The sequence below is a fragment of the Talpa occidentalis genome, unplaced genomic scaffold, assembly GCF_014898055.3.
Source record: "Talpa occidentalis isolate TD23 unplaced genomic scaffold, MPIMG_talOcc4v2.1 talOcc4.10, whole genome shotgun sequence".
Taxonomy (NCBI): domain Eukaryota; kingdom Metazoa; phylum Chordata; class Mammalia; order Eulipotyphla; family Talpidae; genus Talpa; species Talpa occidentalis.
In genome coordinates, this window is record NW_023600993.1 from 88,747,131 (window position 1) to 88,763,325 (window position 16,195).

At 52.6% G+C, this 16,195-nt stretch overlaps 1 protein-coding gene across 1 annotated transcript; it reads right to left on the reverse strand.

Annotated features, from left to right (window-relative positions):
- Positions 1 to 6,546: 6,546 nt before the first annotated feature.
- TCF15 (transcription factor 15) lies at positions 6,547 to 13,328 on the reverse strand. The gene is made up of 2 exons (XM_037521250.2): positions 12,738 to 13,328; positions 6,547 to 7,406 (listed from the first exon to the last, which is right to left on the reverse strand). Exons 1-2 carry the CDS (start codon positions 13,254 to 13,256, stop codon positions 7,332 to 7,334), a joined length of 594 nt encoding a protein of 197 aa, XP_037377147.1. The 5' UTR covers positions 13,257 to 13,328; the 3' UTR covers positions 6,547 to 7,331.
- Positions 13,329 to 16,195: the final 2,867 nt, after the last annotated feature.

The window sequence follows — 16,195 nt, forward strand, 5'->3', positions numbered from 1 at the left end:
GGAGCAGTGGGCCTTGGCTGAGGAGGGAGAGGGGGCCAGGAAAGTGGGTGATGGGTTGGGAGATTGCATCAAGGAGAGATGAGAGGGGAGAAAGAGAAGACAGGCCCAGCCCTGGATGGCTCCTTAACCACACCAGAGCAGCAGGAAGGGGCGTGCTCCTTGGGAATCCAAGGCCTGCCTCCCTGACCCCATCTTAGCCCTGCCCTGGCTGCTGCCTGGGGGGTGCACTGGGGTGGGGTGGGGTTGGGGGCGAGAGTGTGCTGTTCCCACGGAGTCTCCAGCTGGTCAGTGCCTTCTCTCCTCCCTAAACTCTGGGTCCAGCCCTCTCCCCTCTATGGTCAGAGGCCTGTTGCCAGTATCTTCTGAGCTTCCAGGAGGTGTGGTTTTCTGCAGATGGACAGCAGAGCTGGGTTTGGGGTCTAACTGCACTCCTCGCTGTGGGCCCTCCTGCCAGCCACTGCTCCTTTTTGCGTCCCACCTGTGAAAGGGTCAAATCAAGTTTGTAAGTGGTGTGCAGACTGAGGCAGTACAATTCCTCCTGGTTCTTCGGCAGGCATCTGCTAAGCACCCACCACCCACCACCCACCACGTGCTGGCACCGTGGGAGGCACTGGGGGTGCTGCAGAAGATGTGGTCGGCAAGGGTCCTGACCAGCTCTGTGGCCTTGGAGCAATTGCCTCCTGACTCAGGAGCTCAGCGTTTTAGCACACGGGCTGCAGAGGAAGGATACTAAGAGGGTGAGTTCTGGACTCTGTGCCTGGGTCCAAATCCTGGCCTGTCCTTCCATGGCTGTGTGACTTTGGGGAGCCAGGAAGATGATGACCGCCCCCCTCCCCTACCGAGTTGGGTAAGAGAAGAGGAGATACAGATTCCAACAATGCCTGGCCCAGAGGGTGCTCTGTAAACCTCTGCTGTTACTATTCTCTGTCCACCGAGGTTCAACTCTCCGGGAACACAGAGCTTTCTGGGTGCTCAGTTACACTCAGGGGAGACCCAGGGGCCTGCAGGTGCCTCATGATTCATCTGACTCAGGGGTGGGACAGACAACTTTGCAGAACTTTTCATACTCGACAAAGTGGCAAAGCTTCTCTTTCCTGCCTCAGAAGCATCATCCCTTTCTCCACCTCTCCAGTCTCATGTCCCCACGTGCCTCAGAAGCACTGTCATATTTTTATCATCTGCTCAAAGCCTGCTGTTTTGATAGACAGTGGCCTCCAGTAGGGTAGGCACCACATCTGTCTTATTCTTTCATCATCCCTAGAGCCTTGCACGGTCCACAGAGCATTTCAGTACATTTGTTGATTGACTGACAGACCAACAGTGTGAGCCACCTGCCTTGAGTTGGCCTGTGATGTTAAACTCTACCCCAAGCCTCTTGCTGAGTTATATCTCCTCCACAGTTCAGACAGTGGAGTCTGGAGCCAGACCCCTTGGGTTCAAATTCTGGCTATGCCATTGCCTAGAGGGGTGATCTTGGGCTTGGTTTTCTAGTCTGAAATGGGGATGGCATCGTACCTATCTGTGTAGGCTGTTTCCAATTTCAGTGAGGCCGCACCTGTAAGTCACCAAGTTTTAGGGACCTTTGACTCTCATGCTTATTGCTGCTCAGGGGGCGTGTTGCCAGGCAATGCAAACAAATGTGACCGGGACACATGTAATCTGGTTCCGGCTCCTCTCTGACTTGCTGTGGGACATTGGGGATGTGCATCAACTGCTCTGAGCCTTGGTATGCCTGTCAGTGACCCAAAAGACTGAGATGAACTCTGAGAGTGCATCTGGGCAGCTCCTGTTCTGGGGGCATCAGAAACCCTGGGGAACCCAGCAGACAGGGCAGTTTCCCCGGGTGTGGGCTGATGGTCCTCAGCTCCTCTGGTGCACAGGTGGAGGGATGTAGACTCAGATGGGGGAATGCCCATTTCTGTCTTGTTCTGGAAGCCCCAGTTCAGTTGGCTTGTACAAACCAGGCTCAAAGCTGGTGAGGTCTCAGGGGACTCTGCAGCCGAACACCTGGTTCAAATCCACTTGCTCACCAGCCACCATGTGACTTCAGGCAAGTTCTTTAACCGCCTTGTGTCTCCGTTTCCTCATTTATAAAACGGGGCAATCTTACTACAACTTGGTGAGTAGGCTATGTTAATTAACTTATGTAAAGTACATAGACCAAGGCCTGCCACAGAGTAGGCCCTCAAAAGTGCCAGGGGAGTTTCCAAGCCTAGAGGATCTGGACATTCAGAAAAAAATAACCCCTAATGTTTACCAGGCCTCTCTCCTACAACGCTAGTTTACAAATCTCTCTTGGTCCGCCATGCGCTTGCTGTGCTTGTGTGTGAGATGAGGCCCTACTCAGGGCCCAGAGTGGGTAGACATCCACTCCAGGTCACACAGGAGCAGTGGCCAAGCTAGACCAGGCCAGGCCTCCTGCCTTCTAGCCAGTTCATCCTGAGCGCCTCCCCAGTTTCCAGGCCCTGTTGGCCTGCCCTCTGACCCCGGCCCCCTGGGAGCCTGATCCCAGGCCCGTGGGGTCTGCAAGTCTGGTCTGGATTAGACACGCTGAGAAGCAAACGCTGCCCCCACTCCCTCAGCAGGCTGCCTGGCAGGACCCATGCTCACAGCTGCTGGGGCTCACAGGGACATAAATCATGGTGGCAGGAGGCTTGGGGGCTGGGACCACCTTAGTCTCCCGAGGGGCTCAGTGTCCCGAGTCTTGGTCAGGGCTGTCTGGACCCACCAGTGGTATTCTCCAGTCTGTGTTGGCGCATTTGAGGCAAGGGCAGGTCAGAGGGAACCACGAGATCTTTTGGCACCTCTCATGTCCTAGCAGGCCAAAATCCCAACCCAGATTAAATTTTTATTCTGCCATCATTTCCAAGCTTACCCTCAAAAATGGTGCAGAGCCTTACCTAGATTCACCAAATGCTGACTTTTCCCCATGTTTGCTCTATCCTTCTCTTGCTCACATAGTATTTATTTTTTTCTGAACCATTTGAGAACATGTCACCCACATCACATTCTTCAACCCCTTAGTAATACTTTAGGGTGTATTTCTTAAGCACAAGGATATCCTCTTACATAATCTTACTGTTAGTAAATTCAGAAAATGTAACATTGATACAATATTTTTATCTATTGTTCTTATTCCAGTTTTGTCAACTGTCCAATAATATCCCCTATAGCATTTCCCCCGGACATGTATTTAGTTATGTAGCTAAGCTTCTCATGATGTAAAATATGCAGTAGTAACAAGAGATGCAGACATGGTTGTTCAACTTTACATGTATGCCCTGCAAATTGATGTTTTTAAAAAATTTTCCAATGTTTTCATGATAATGCATTCAGCTTGTGACCATTTATAGGTGCTTAACTTGCTAAATAAAACTTTCAGAACTGTGTGTTTTTATCTTTTAACTTAATAGGAACCTCATAAAATGGAAGTGGCCTGGGTCAACGAGGGTGGCTTAAGTGGTGGAGAAGCCCTGGGCTGGGGAGGGGCCCTGTACCTCAGCCTCACTCAGCTGCCTCCTCTGGGCAAACATGGCCCATTGCTGTCCCTCTCTGGGCCTCAGTTTCTCCATTGCTGTGGGCAACCTCTAAAGCTTCCCACTTGAAAGTGTGGAATTAAAGAGCCATGAATGGCCAGGAGGGAGACCTGGGTTCCTGGCGGGCCAGGGACTCTGGCAGTTTGTCTCATGTTATTGAGTCTCCTCATTGCAAAATGATGGACTCAGGGATCACTGTTGTGCTGGTGCTCCTTGGGTCTAGGAAGGTTTGGGTGGAGAATGTGACCTCAATTTAAGCCTCCCCTTCAGGGTCCTAGGTGACCTGGCTGAGTTGGTCATTCCACCCGCCCTCAGCCTTGGGTTTTTCCTCCCTGAGCAATTTTACTCTTCTGTCTCATGTTGGTTCTCTCTGGGAAAGTCTGAAGAAGCCTGGCTGGGCTGGCCTACTCTGATGGTAGAAAGTGTGTGTTGGGAGAGGGGTGCAAATGGCCCCCAGAGTACTAGTCCACAGGTGTGCCTCTCCCAAGTCGCATGTGTTGGGTTGACCTGGCAACTCAGTAAGGCTCATCGATATTAACTGCCCATTACCCAAGAGAGAGCTTTGAGGAAGACAGCAAAGTGCAAAATGTGCAGAAGGAAGTACTATGCAACTGTGGAAAAGTATGAAGTTGCTCTGAACATTGAAGGGTCTCCAAGATAGTTTGTTAAGGACAAAAAATCCAAGTGTAGAATAGTGTATAAAACGCAAATAATTGTGTGGAAAAACTATACAGTAAGTGCTCACTTAAAATCCTTAATCGTTTCTTAGAAACTGCCACTTGAAGCCAAATGACACATAACAAAACCAGCTCTTGGTATAACATAGTTTCCTTCAACCTGGGTAGGGATTTTTTTTTTTTTTTTTGTATTCATCAACAAAATGAGTTGAATGAGTTGAGGATCTGCTGTATATGTGACCTGCCTGTATACACTGACTCTCTGCAGGGGTCTCTATCAGCCCCTGGTTGATGGTAATTGCCGCTAAGAACTGGAACCTACTAGCTGGGAAGGAAGGAGACTTATTGTCAGCTTATTCTCTTTGGTTTGTGAACACTCTAAGAGCATTATCTATTTCAAGGGAAATACAATAGAAAGACCCAGTCTGAGCAGGAGGGTAGAGGGGCCCCCAGGATGCAGCTAATTGCATTTCTTAATCTCCTCACCGGGTCCACAAGTGTGCTATTGGTGAAACCCGCTGAGTGGTAACACTTCCCGGCACATGAACTGCGTGTTGAGACTTCCGTAGAAAGTTTAACCTAGTAAGCTGCAAATGATTGTTCAAGTGTATGTGTCAGTGTGTGTTTTAGAAAAATTCCAGATGATTACAGTTTTAACTGTGGTTATCTTCGGGATGGGTGGTATTTGAAGGGATTTGTAGCATTTCAATTTTTCACAGTGAAAACATAAGCAGAGAAAGCTATAAATACTCTTTCAGAAATCATAGTCAGTATAGAGCACTTCTGGAAGGACACACAGGAAACTGCTAACATAATTGTCTTGGGGGAGGGGCCTGAGGCCTTCTCACTGCATACTATTCCATACAACATCAATTATTTACTTAGCACGCAAGTGGTCTGCTAAAAACTGATTATCCAGGCAAAACAATGATCGCTGTGCCCCCTGTTCTTGCTGAGAGGCCCAGAGGGGTTAAGCAATTTCTTGGGGGGTCACCCAGCAAATGTGCTGGCAGAAGTGGGCCTCTAGCCCAGAGCACCCAAAAATCTGCTGTCCCCACTCCCAGGTTTCCTGCCATTGACGATGTCACGGTCCTTTTCCTGTGGCTTTGCCAGGGGCTGCCTGGACCTGGGGAGGCGCAGGGAGCACAATGTGCTTTCTTAATTAGCTCCCAAAGGGGGAAGTGCCACTGTACTGGGACACAGGACAGGCAAGGCAGTGTCTCTGGGATCCCCGGGGAAACAAGGCAGAGGGTGCTTGGACAGCTCTCCTGTCTCCTGGGCAAACCCGAGCTTCCCCTCTCCCTCCCCAAGGTCCACCCTCCAAGTCTCACACTCAAGGGATCAAGTAGGGAGTTTTCTCGCCCCTCTCCAGCCTGGACTGCACATGACAGGACTCATGGTTCTCCCTGGGCCTGGGTGTCCATCTGTGAGGCCCATGCGTGGGTCTCGCCCTGAGGTACCGGGCACAGACAGGGTGCTTAGTAATGTGGGTCAGCAAAACCAGCAGCTGCACTTTGGGCTGTCAGAGGGTCAAGTGCAGTGAGTGGCAGAGCAGAGTGGATGGGAGCTTGGGCTCTGAAGCCAGGCTTCAGCCAGTCAAGAGTTTGGTAAACAGATGACGTTTTAAGAAGGCATATGAACATACCTAGGCGAGGAAAGGGCAGGTGCCTGGCTCTGAAGCTCTCTGGGTCCCCCCACTTCCCCCCACCCAGCCTCCTGGGCTTCCTTAATCCTGGCCTCATAGGGACAGAGCCCTATGTCCTGGCCCCACTGCCAGCTGCTTCCATCTCCACCTCAGCTGAATTTGTGAAATGCGCAAACACCAGCCCACATCTGCCAGAGCTTCTGGGAGAATTACCCCCCATCTCAGGCCTCTCTGGGGCAGGGAAGGAGCTGGCTTTGCGCTTTAAGGGTAGACAGACCTTACGTTGTCTGCCTCATCCATCATCCACCTGCCTGCGTGGGAACAGTGCCCACACAACGCCGGCTGGGAAGACATGGATAAGGCATCATTTAAAGAATGGTACGTTCATGAAGCAGAATATGCAGCTAAAGGCGTGGACCTCTTGTGTACTGACTTGGCATGAGAGCCAAGCCAGATTAAGGAAAAAAGATGCAAGAAAAAAAATGCAAGAGGAGAAAGTGTATAATATGCTTCTGTTTGTGTAAAGACTGGACAGAAATGCATACATATATATTTATGTTAATATATGCTTATCATTAATAATCATTTGCATGATTTAAGCATATAATACATTGATATATTTTAATAATTAATATTATTATTAATATATTTTGTAATATGTATTTGAATCAATATATCTTTTCCTGTATTTGCTTGGTCAGTCATGGAAAATGGGGATGTCGCAAAAAGCTGGTGGCCGAGGCTGCCTACTGGTGCGGGAGACACGGGGGAGGGAGGTTTCCACCATCTTCTCTCTTGTGAATTCTGAACCATGTGAATGAATGTATTAATCATCAATAAATAAAATTAAGATTCCTTACCAACCACAGTGGACACCTAACAGTTGTCCAAGAAGACTATGAGGAAAGCTTGGGTATCTCTATTTTTGGAAAGGGGTCTCCCAGCCTTCCCTTAGCCTGATCCTGCCCAGGGCACAGGGCAGCACCTGTGACGTCTGTGCTTCTCCCAAGGTCCAGGAGAGGGGGGGTCATTTTTGATTCCTGATTCCCCAGGCCCTTCCCTTCTGCAGCTGGGAACATCTTTTATTTAAAAATATCTTTTATTTTAAACCCACCAATTTTCTCTCTCTCTCTCACACACACACACATGCGTGCATACACACACACACACACACACACACACACACTTATACACAGGCATGCACACATCCTCTGTCATCAACAGTCTTTGTTTTTCCAAAAGTTCTGCCCAATCTCTGACCAGCCAGGGTTGGGGCCTGCTGGATGAGTCCTCACAGCTCCTCAGAGTGGGGTGGAGATGTCCCAAAGGGCCTGCCCTGAAGGTCATGGGCCCAGGCCATTGTACTCCGATCCTCAGACAAAAGAGGGCTGGGCTGAGCTCTTGGGGTCTTTGCTGGCCTCTGGCTTCCTTCTCCAGGATCCTGCTTGGAGCAAGTGGCACAGGGGTCCAGGCTCATCTCCTTGACATTCGTAGTGGGGTCACCCCCCTCACCTTCAAGCAGCTGCCCCCCAGGTCACGCCGGCCACCCTGCAGGAAGGGAAAAAGAGGTATTGGTACATTTGACCACATCACCAAGAACACTGAAACTAACTAATGGCGTCTTAGGGGGCTTGCTATAAAAATCACAGTCACGCAATAAAGTTTATGCAGTAGAAGGGAGAAGAAACTGTGTGTATTGATGAGGATGGGGTGGAGATAACATCATTCAAGGACAAAAGCAAAGTGCAGAAGTTTCTTTAAAGTCTTCTTTAAATTTTTAATTTTTTATTTATTTATGCATGCAAGAGCTGGGGTGTAGGCCAGAGGTGTGGGGGATGACAGGATTCACCAGAGACAGAGTGGGGAACAAAACAGGTGGAATGACTGAAATACACTGCTGAGGGGAGCAGGGGGCGAGTCAGGAGAGGTCTGCTGCACCATGTGGGTAGCTCCCTGGCTGGGGATTGAACTCGTGCTGCAGTGGCTGCAAATAGCTTTATAGTGCTGAGACTTAACCCCTTGTGCCACCAGGGAGGCCCAGTTTTTAATGTTATTTATACTTTTTCATCTTTTTTGTTTCCTCCCCATCTGAATTTTTGCTTAAAAAAATCCAATACAGGGCCTCCCCGGTGGCGCAGCGGTTGAGCGCTGGGTGGCGAAGCTGCCCGCGGCCTCTGCAGCGCCGGTTCGATCCCCGGCTGCTCCCCGGCCACCGGAGGAGGGTCCCACATGGCGCGCAGACCTCTCCTGCCGCCCGCTGCTCCCCTCAGCAGTGTCCTTCGGTCCTTCTGCCTGCTCTGCTCCCCGCTCTGGCTCTGGTGAATTCTCTCACCCTCCTGCGCTTCTGACTGTACCCAGTCCTTGTATAAATAAATAAATCTTAAAAAAAAAAAAAAAAAAAAATCCAATACATTTGAAATCATAATATTTACATGAAGGGCAAAACAACCCTGCAGCAGCTCTCCCCATTGCTTGACTGTATGTCCAGTGATTAGTCACTGACCTCAAAAAGATTGTGGACCTCTGGCCTCCCTGTCTTCATTCGGCGTGTATGAAGGAACAGCTCTCTCTGGTCCCATCTCCCTGGGAATAAGGGCCACTTTTTCTATTCCTGCAAAGGTCTAGCACTTCCTCCCTTCCTGGAGAGATTCCATCAGGATAAAGCTGAGATCTTTTCTGTGTGGCTGTGATTTATTTGTCAGAAAGGGAGGATTATGCCTCTCTTGTCCCCGCCTAGACTGGTAGCTCAGGGGATAGTAGGGAAACGCCTTCACTCTGTGGCCTCAGTTTCAGCCCAGAGACTGACAGGGAGCAATGCCAGCCAGTGCTGCTTGAATCAGTGGTGAAGAAGAGCTAATGGTGGCAGCGCCTGAAGCCACCCGTCCTGCACCTGGCAGAGGTGGTCTCTATCCAGTACTCGAGCTCTGATATGTAGGTTTTGCCCTCAATATCACCCACTAACATCACAGATTTTGAAGCACCCCATCTTTTTTTTTTTTTTTTTAAAGAGGCACGTATTTTATTTATTTGTTTGTTTGTTTGTTTGTTTGTTTTGTTTATACATGCACTGGGTACAGTCAGAAGCACGGGAGGGTGAGAGAATTCACCAGAGCCAGAGCGGGGAGCAGAGCAGGCAGAAGGACCGAAGTACACTGCTGAGGGGAGCAGCGGGCGGCAGGAGAGGTCTGTGCGCCATGCGGGACCCTCCTCCGGTGGCCGGGGAGCAGCCGGGGATTGAACCGGAGCCGCAGAGGCCACGGGCAGCTTCGCAACCCAGCGCTCAACCGCTGCGCCACCGGGGAGGCCCTGAAGCACCCCATCTTTTGAGGCCAGTCATTCAATGACTGGGCCAGAGGCACCCAGCCTGTTGGTTTAAATGCCAGGCTCTTAAGTCCATGGTGTCTAATAGTCTGCCCTGTTTCTAGGTCACAGTAGAATCTGAAATTCCACTGTAAATGCTCACCCCCACCCCCTCAAGCCTGGCCAGGAGGTGATGGGACAGGCATCATTCTCAGCCATCTAGAGAAAGATGACTGTCTGGGAGCTCTGCCCCCTGCCTCCCTCCGCTACTGGACCCAGGTTGGGGCAGATCCATCCAGATGTGAGCGCAGTTTCCCTGGAGGCTCTCCGGGCCAAGGGACAGTGTGTTCATTCACAGGCAGGGCTATTTTGAGGGCTGAGGCCATAGTCCCAGCAGAGCCTGGGGCTTGGGCTTCTCAGGCAAACTCTGGCAGGAGTGTCTGAGAAGGGCAGATGGGGGAAGGGAGGGGAGTGGTGTTGAGGTTGAGGACTAGAAAGCTGACCTTCCACCTTTTCACTCTAGGTCCTCAGGGACAAGAAGAGCCACCTCCACCCCAAGACTGGGGGTCAGATGGAGCCCTGGGCCCCAAGAGAATGCTGGGCCTATTTACCTCCTTGCACCTCAGTTTCTTCATCTATGAAATGGGGACAAATGATTCCACTTGCCACCCTAGGGAGCAATCGATTGCGAATCCAGCTGTGAGAGAAGCTTGTCAAGGGCCAAAAACACTTAGAAGAGGCCATACATAGGCCCCGGCTTCTTTATCCCTGAGGAACTCAGCACCAAGGGCTCTGGGAAGCACCGAGGTTAGGAGATCCACTCCAGAGAGACAGAGCTGTGCTTCGATTGCTGCTCGCCTTGGACTACTGTTTGGATCTCAGGCAAGTGAGCTCACTCAGCCTCAGTTTCCACCCAGCACCAGGTGGACCTGCTATGCAGATTAAACACATGAACACAGGTAAAGCCCTTTCCAAGGGTCAGAACATAGTAAGTGCTCAATGGACGTTCATAAGTATCATGATCAGCATCATCTGGCAAGGAATCCTCACCGGTGCCACCATAGTCTGTGTTCCTCCTGCTTCTAAGTGGGCACACCAACTGGGCAAGATAATCCTCTCTAACCCCCCACACCCAGGTGACAAAAGGGAAAACAGGGCAGAGACAAGACCCGTTTCCATCTCTCACTTGTGAGTTCTACCACAGAGGGCCACACTAACCCCCTCCTTAAACAGGAAGATGATACAGGGAGCTGTTTCCTTGGTGACTCCAACATCAGACCAGTCAGGGAGGGTGGTTGTGGCTCAGAGCAAAGGGGCAGGTTCTGGAGTCTTGGAGCTCTCTGGCCTCCACAGCTCAAAAGGGAGCCCCCCAGAGGCTCTCTAAGATAGCCAGTCTTCTTCCAGAAGGAAGAAGGATCACCCCTTTCGCCTGTCTCTGTGGGAACCTGTGGGGTGGAGAACATGGCTTCTGTGGCCAAATTTGGCTGGGTTCTTGGTCCCGAAGACAGATCCCAGGGAAGCAGCCAGACCCAGGTGTGGCCCGTGAACTGTGGGTCAGACTGAAAGCCAAGCAGAGAAGCCCCGAGCCCACCTGCGGTGCGGTGGGCAGTGACAGACCACCCTTCCACACTAACCTTTCCCACCTCCCAATCAGGCAGGCCTGAGTTTAAACCCTGACTCTATCAGGGACTGCATGTCTCTGAACCAGTGACAGATGTCAAAGCAGGTGGGGATAACCACGGCACCTCCTTTCTGCGGCTGAGGGATTTTCCTGATAATGCGGAGGAGATGGTTCAGCTCAGATGCTCAGCGCGCACAAAGACGCTGCGTTGGCTGTCACTGGCCAGTCTTCATCTCCCCTCTGGGTTCCACTATCTTTAATGTCTCCCCTTTTCCTTCTCTAGGTCATGTTTTCTGGCCTTAACTCTTACTGTGTTCTGTTCCTGGTACGCCCTTCTCAGCCCCTCATCTGTTGGCCTCTGTTCCGAGCATCCATCAGGAATTTAGTCCTGGGGTTGGGGCCTTCCTCTGGGTCCCAAAATCCCTTGCTGCTCCCTCTCCCTTCAGACCACACACCCTCGCCTTTGTCGCCCTGTCCTGCTCTGCTGCTGGTGCGTGGGGATCCACAACCTGCTTCTTGGGGAATGTTCTCAATGTTGTCAAAATGCAGCTGCTGGGTGAAGTTTGGTGAACTGATTAATGGATAAAAGACAGTTGGGGAGAACCACCAAGGCCCTAGTCAGCCTTCACGTCCCAGGAAGGATGCCTGAAGGCCCACACCAACTTCCCAGGCCAGCACTGACCAGGGCCCACGAGGCTGCTCTTGAGAGCAGGAATCTTGAGAGAGTACAAGGCCAAACCTAAGAAGGACTCAGGGAAAGCGCAGCAGCCATGAGGGTGAGAGGTCAGGTTAGGAGTCTGATGAGCCGGAAGGGGGTGATCTGAAGCCAGGAAACAGGTTTCTCCACAACAGAGTGAAGCAGGGGACCTTGAGCAGCCATAAGAATCAAAGCCTAGGGGACTCAGAGGCCTAACCTCCCCCCCCCCCCAAGGTTCTTTTACCTTCTAAAAGTCTGTGGACCTGTCAGGGACTTGCTCAGACTCAGTTTCCCCAGATGTAAATGGTAGCTGCTGGAATCCAGGGCTGTCACAGAGACAAGCTTCCTCACCGTAGGAAAAGCCCAGAACAGACAGGGAAAGGCAGGGAGGGAAGAGCAGGTTCCTTGAGGAGGAGGAGGAGAACCAGCTTTCATCCAGGAGAAGCCCCCTTCCCCCTAACCTCAGCAGCTTCCAGCTCCATCCATCCACCACTAGCCAGGTGGTTTCCTCACCTAGGAGGCACCACAGGAGCTGAACTTCAGCTCTGCCCAGCTGACTCAACAGTGCCCCCAACACTCCATCTCTCTTGGTCTGGGTACCCTCAGGGACCCCCCTCTTCACCCCCACTGCTCATCAGCTGGCACCTCAGGCTTTTGGTTGGACATGTACATCATCTTTTCTTAACATCATCCTGTTCTTGGGTCAGATCTAAGGAGCGGGAAGATTATTTTACAGAAGGGGTAACTCCAGGCAACACAAATTCAGCAAACCCAGTGCCTGCACTCTGGCTTCCCAGGGGAGTAAAGGTGGCATGTGCTCACACCCGTGCCAGCCTCAGAGGGCATCAGTAATAAAACGGGCAGATAACTGCCTGCCTGCCCAGCTTCTTAATGAAGGTAAAAAGCGAGAAGCAGAGCTCAATACATGATGGCCTTTGTTATCACCTCCTGTGAGTCCTCTTCCAGTGCTCCCTCCGTTGGGGGGGCAGGGGAGGGTGTCCCTTCACGAGCAATCTCTCCTGGAAATCATGCCTGAGCTCTGGGCTTTCCTGCACTTCTTCTTTTGTGGGGGACATTAAACAAGTGGATCTGTACCACACCAAGTCCTGGGCCTGGAGCACTTCTGACTAACTCCACGACGCTTCCCCGTGTTCACTGTGATCCCTGCTCTGACCCCTGCCTCTCTTTTGCGCCCGCCCGGATAGGCCCGACCTCAGCCATCCCCTGACCCAGGCTTTAGTGCTGGGCGCCGCACACTCACCCCCTTGCGCTGGTTGCTGAGGCAGAAGGTGCAGATGGAGCGCGGCTGGCGGCCGCCGTCGGGGGTGGCAGGGGCTGCGCTCTTGGCACTGCCGGCCGCACGGAAGCACGGCTGCCCGTCCTCCGCCGCGTCGCCCAGCAGCAGCACGTTGGCCAGGTGTGCGATGTAGCTGGACGCCAGGCGCAGCGTCTCGATCTTGGAGAGCTTGCGGTCCACCGGCTCGGTGGGGATGAGCGTGCGCAGCGCCGTGAAGGCCGTGTTCACGCTCTGCGTGCGGTCCCGCTCCCGCGCGTTGGCCGCCTGCCGCTGCCGCACCACCACCACCGGGCCGGCGCCGCCGCCCGCCCGCCGCCCGCCCCCGGGCCCCGGGCCGCGCCGCGCCGCCTCCAGGCCCTCGCAGCAGCCGAACGACTGGTCCGACGCGTCGCTCTCGCTTCGGTTCTCCTCGTCCTCGCTCAGCAGCCGCACGTCGGGGTACAGCACGTGCGCGCCGACGGGGCGCAGCAGCGCGAACGCCATGGGCGCCCGTCCGCGTCCCTCGGTGCGCCGCGTCCTGCGCTCACCGCGCCCAGCACTGCGCTCCCGCGCGCTCCCACGGCCCCGCCGGCGGCCGCCTTATAGCCGGAGGAGGGGCCACTCGCGAGGCCGCCCCGGCCGGGGCGGGAGGCTCCGCTCCGGCCAATGGGGAGACGCACCCCGCGCCTCGGCCAATGGCGACGCGCCCGCCGCCCTCCGTGCCCCAGGTTGAAAGCGGCCCGCGAGTTGGTGGCCCGCCCTGAAGTCCCGACGGGCTGTTCCACGCTTGCTGGGGTCTGGACAGGGAGCCCCGAGTGAGCCCAAATCCGAAATGCTAATCCTCCGCCTAGATCCTCGCGGAGACTGGGATCAGATCCAGTTTTCTCGTTCTGAAAGAGGATTGCAGAGAAACTAGCTCCGGGTTTTTCACACTTAAATTCTAATTCCGTGGTTCTGCAACTTTCGTTTGAGTGAGCATCGGGGAGCAGGGCTTCTGACATGATAGATTCCTGGATTCCCTTATTCTAATTTAGAAATCTAGAATGGGGCCCTGTGCTCTGCGTGATGTAGAAGAGGGTGGGATCAATGCCGAACATGGGGAGAAAAGAGACACTCTTTCCAAATAAGGATTCGACAGTGTCACATCCCTGACGACAATCTTTTGAAAGCAAAAGCAAAACAAAAACAAAACAGAAACTCCAGTAGCTCCCTTTATTCATTCAACAAGGGTTTGTCAGATTCCCTACTATGTGCCAGGCATGGTTTTGAGCTGAGGTTAGAGACTTGAACAAAACAACCCTTCTGCCCTCGCAGTGTTGACATTTTGCCTGAGGCCCTACTGTGTGCCAGACACATATTGAATTCTACTGATTTTTGCTGCTCCCTATTGAAGTTGTGGGGGGAGTGTCCACGATTTACAGATAAGAAGAGCTTTGGCCTTCAGTGTTACATGCGGTGAGTGGGGGCAGTAGCCCCAGTCTGTGTGGTTTCACTATCGCCCCCTTTCCATCTCCCATATTCTCCACCCCCATTTTCTCTCCTTCACTCCCCACAATGTCACCCTGGACAGCTGCAGGGTCTGAATCTGTGTCCCACCCCCCACCCTCTCTGCTTGGAATGCCACCCCTAACACACACACACACACACACACACACACACACACACACACACACACACACACACACAGGCTGTCTTTCCTCAATGTCTTCCTTCCTTCAGGAAACCTTAGATTCAGGAAACTCCTCAGAGGCCCTGGAAAGAATTATTGAGCTGATGACGGCTGCCGGCGTCCCCATGCTGCTCATACCCCTTCCCATCTCTATCCTGAGGACTGGCTAAGCCTGCATCCACTTGGCCTTGACAATAACTTTCTCTTCAGCCCAAATGGCAGCCAGTGTGACAAAGAAAGCGCAGGAAGTGGGATTGAAATTTTTGTAGGTACATTTTGTCTCCATCTCAGTTTTCTGGAAGATGCCTCCCACCTCTGCCATTCTGTGCTTTGCTGACCCAGGACAAGATTGGGGGCCTGGGGGGGGCGGCTGAAGGATTTCCCTTGGCTGCTGGGAGAGCAGCCTCCTAAGTCTTTAGCCCCCAGGGTCTGCAGGCAAATCTGTTCCCACACCTGGCTCCGCCCCACCCCCATCTCCACCATTTGACCGTGACCCCAGCCAGACTGGGCTTTGGGGAGGAGGAGATTTAGCCTGCGTGGCCCCCTCCCCACAGGCCAGTCCCACACGCAGCCCCAGGCCAGGCTGCTGCTTCCTGAGCTGATGAATTATTACCGGGAGATTTCCTTCCCTGTCTGCGCCTCCTCACAGGGGCTCCTGGCTCCCCTTCACTTTCACTTTCTCCCCCTTCTCCCCCTCTCTTCTGCTCTCAATCCTCAGGAAGCTTGAAATTCCTCTGTCCAGCCCCCTCCCCATCCCAGCTAGACCTGGAGAAGCAAAACAGGGTGTGAACTGGGCCCAAAAGCCAGAGGGGGCTTACTTGGTAGGCTCATTCATTCATTCACAGCTCAGACAGGTTTTGACACAGGGGACCCTGTGAGGAAAATAAAACCATGAATGAGTCTGAGACAGGCCTTTTGCAGTGTTGAAAGGGGAAGGCGAGCTGTAAACAGAGTTCTAGGACAATGCAGTAGAGCAAGCCAGGGTCTGGCATCAGAGAGACCTGGTTCCGGCCCAAGGTTTGCTGTATCTTGGAGTGTGTTTCCGGCTCTGAAAAGTGAAGACAATAATAGTACCTACTGGTGAGGCTGTTGATGGTTCCATGAGTTTATGCTAATAAGGCCAGGGACTGGTATACAGTAAGTGCTTTGTACCCAACAGAAGTTTGTGCTGGTGTGGCTAGGACCAGACTGTGGGCCAAGGAGCCTGTCTAGGGTGCTACTGAGCAACTTTGCCTCTGTTCTAGATCTTGTCTATGGGAGTGGGGTGTGGGCTTCTGCCACATTCTCAACCTGCCCACACAAGGGACTTTGGCAATTCCTGTCCTCCATCCTTTGCTCTGCTCTAGCCACACAAGACTCCTCGCTATCCCTAGAGGCCACCCTTGTCTATCTCATCTGTCCCCGGATAGTCCCTTACCTTATTCCCCCACTTCCTTCCAATCTCCCCTCTCAGGGAGGCCTTCTCTGACTTCTCTGACTGAGAAATCTGTTTGGTCTTCTCAGACTAAAATACCAACTGCCCCTTTTTCCCCCAGCACCTCCTTCTGCTCTCCCTCTCCTCCTTACCCTGCTTTGCTTCTTTGCAAATTCATTTATCTACAATGTTAATTAGCACCTGCCAGGTGCCAGGCACACTTCTGGGCACTGGGGTAGACAGCAGTGGGAATATTTATCTGCCTATTAGAACATAAGCTTCATGGGGCAGACCCTTCCTCCCCATCACAACCTTCCCAGGTTGGTATAGTTATTTTGCCCACTTTACAGATGAAAAAAC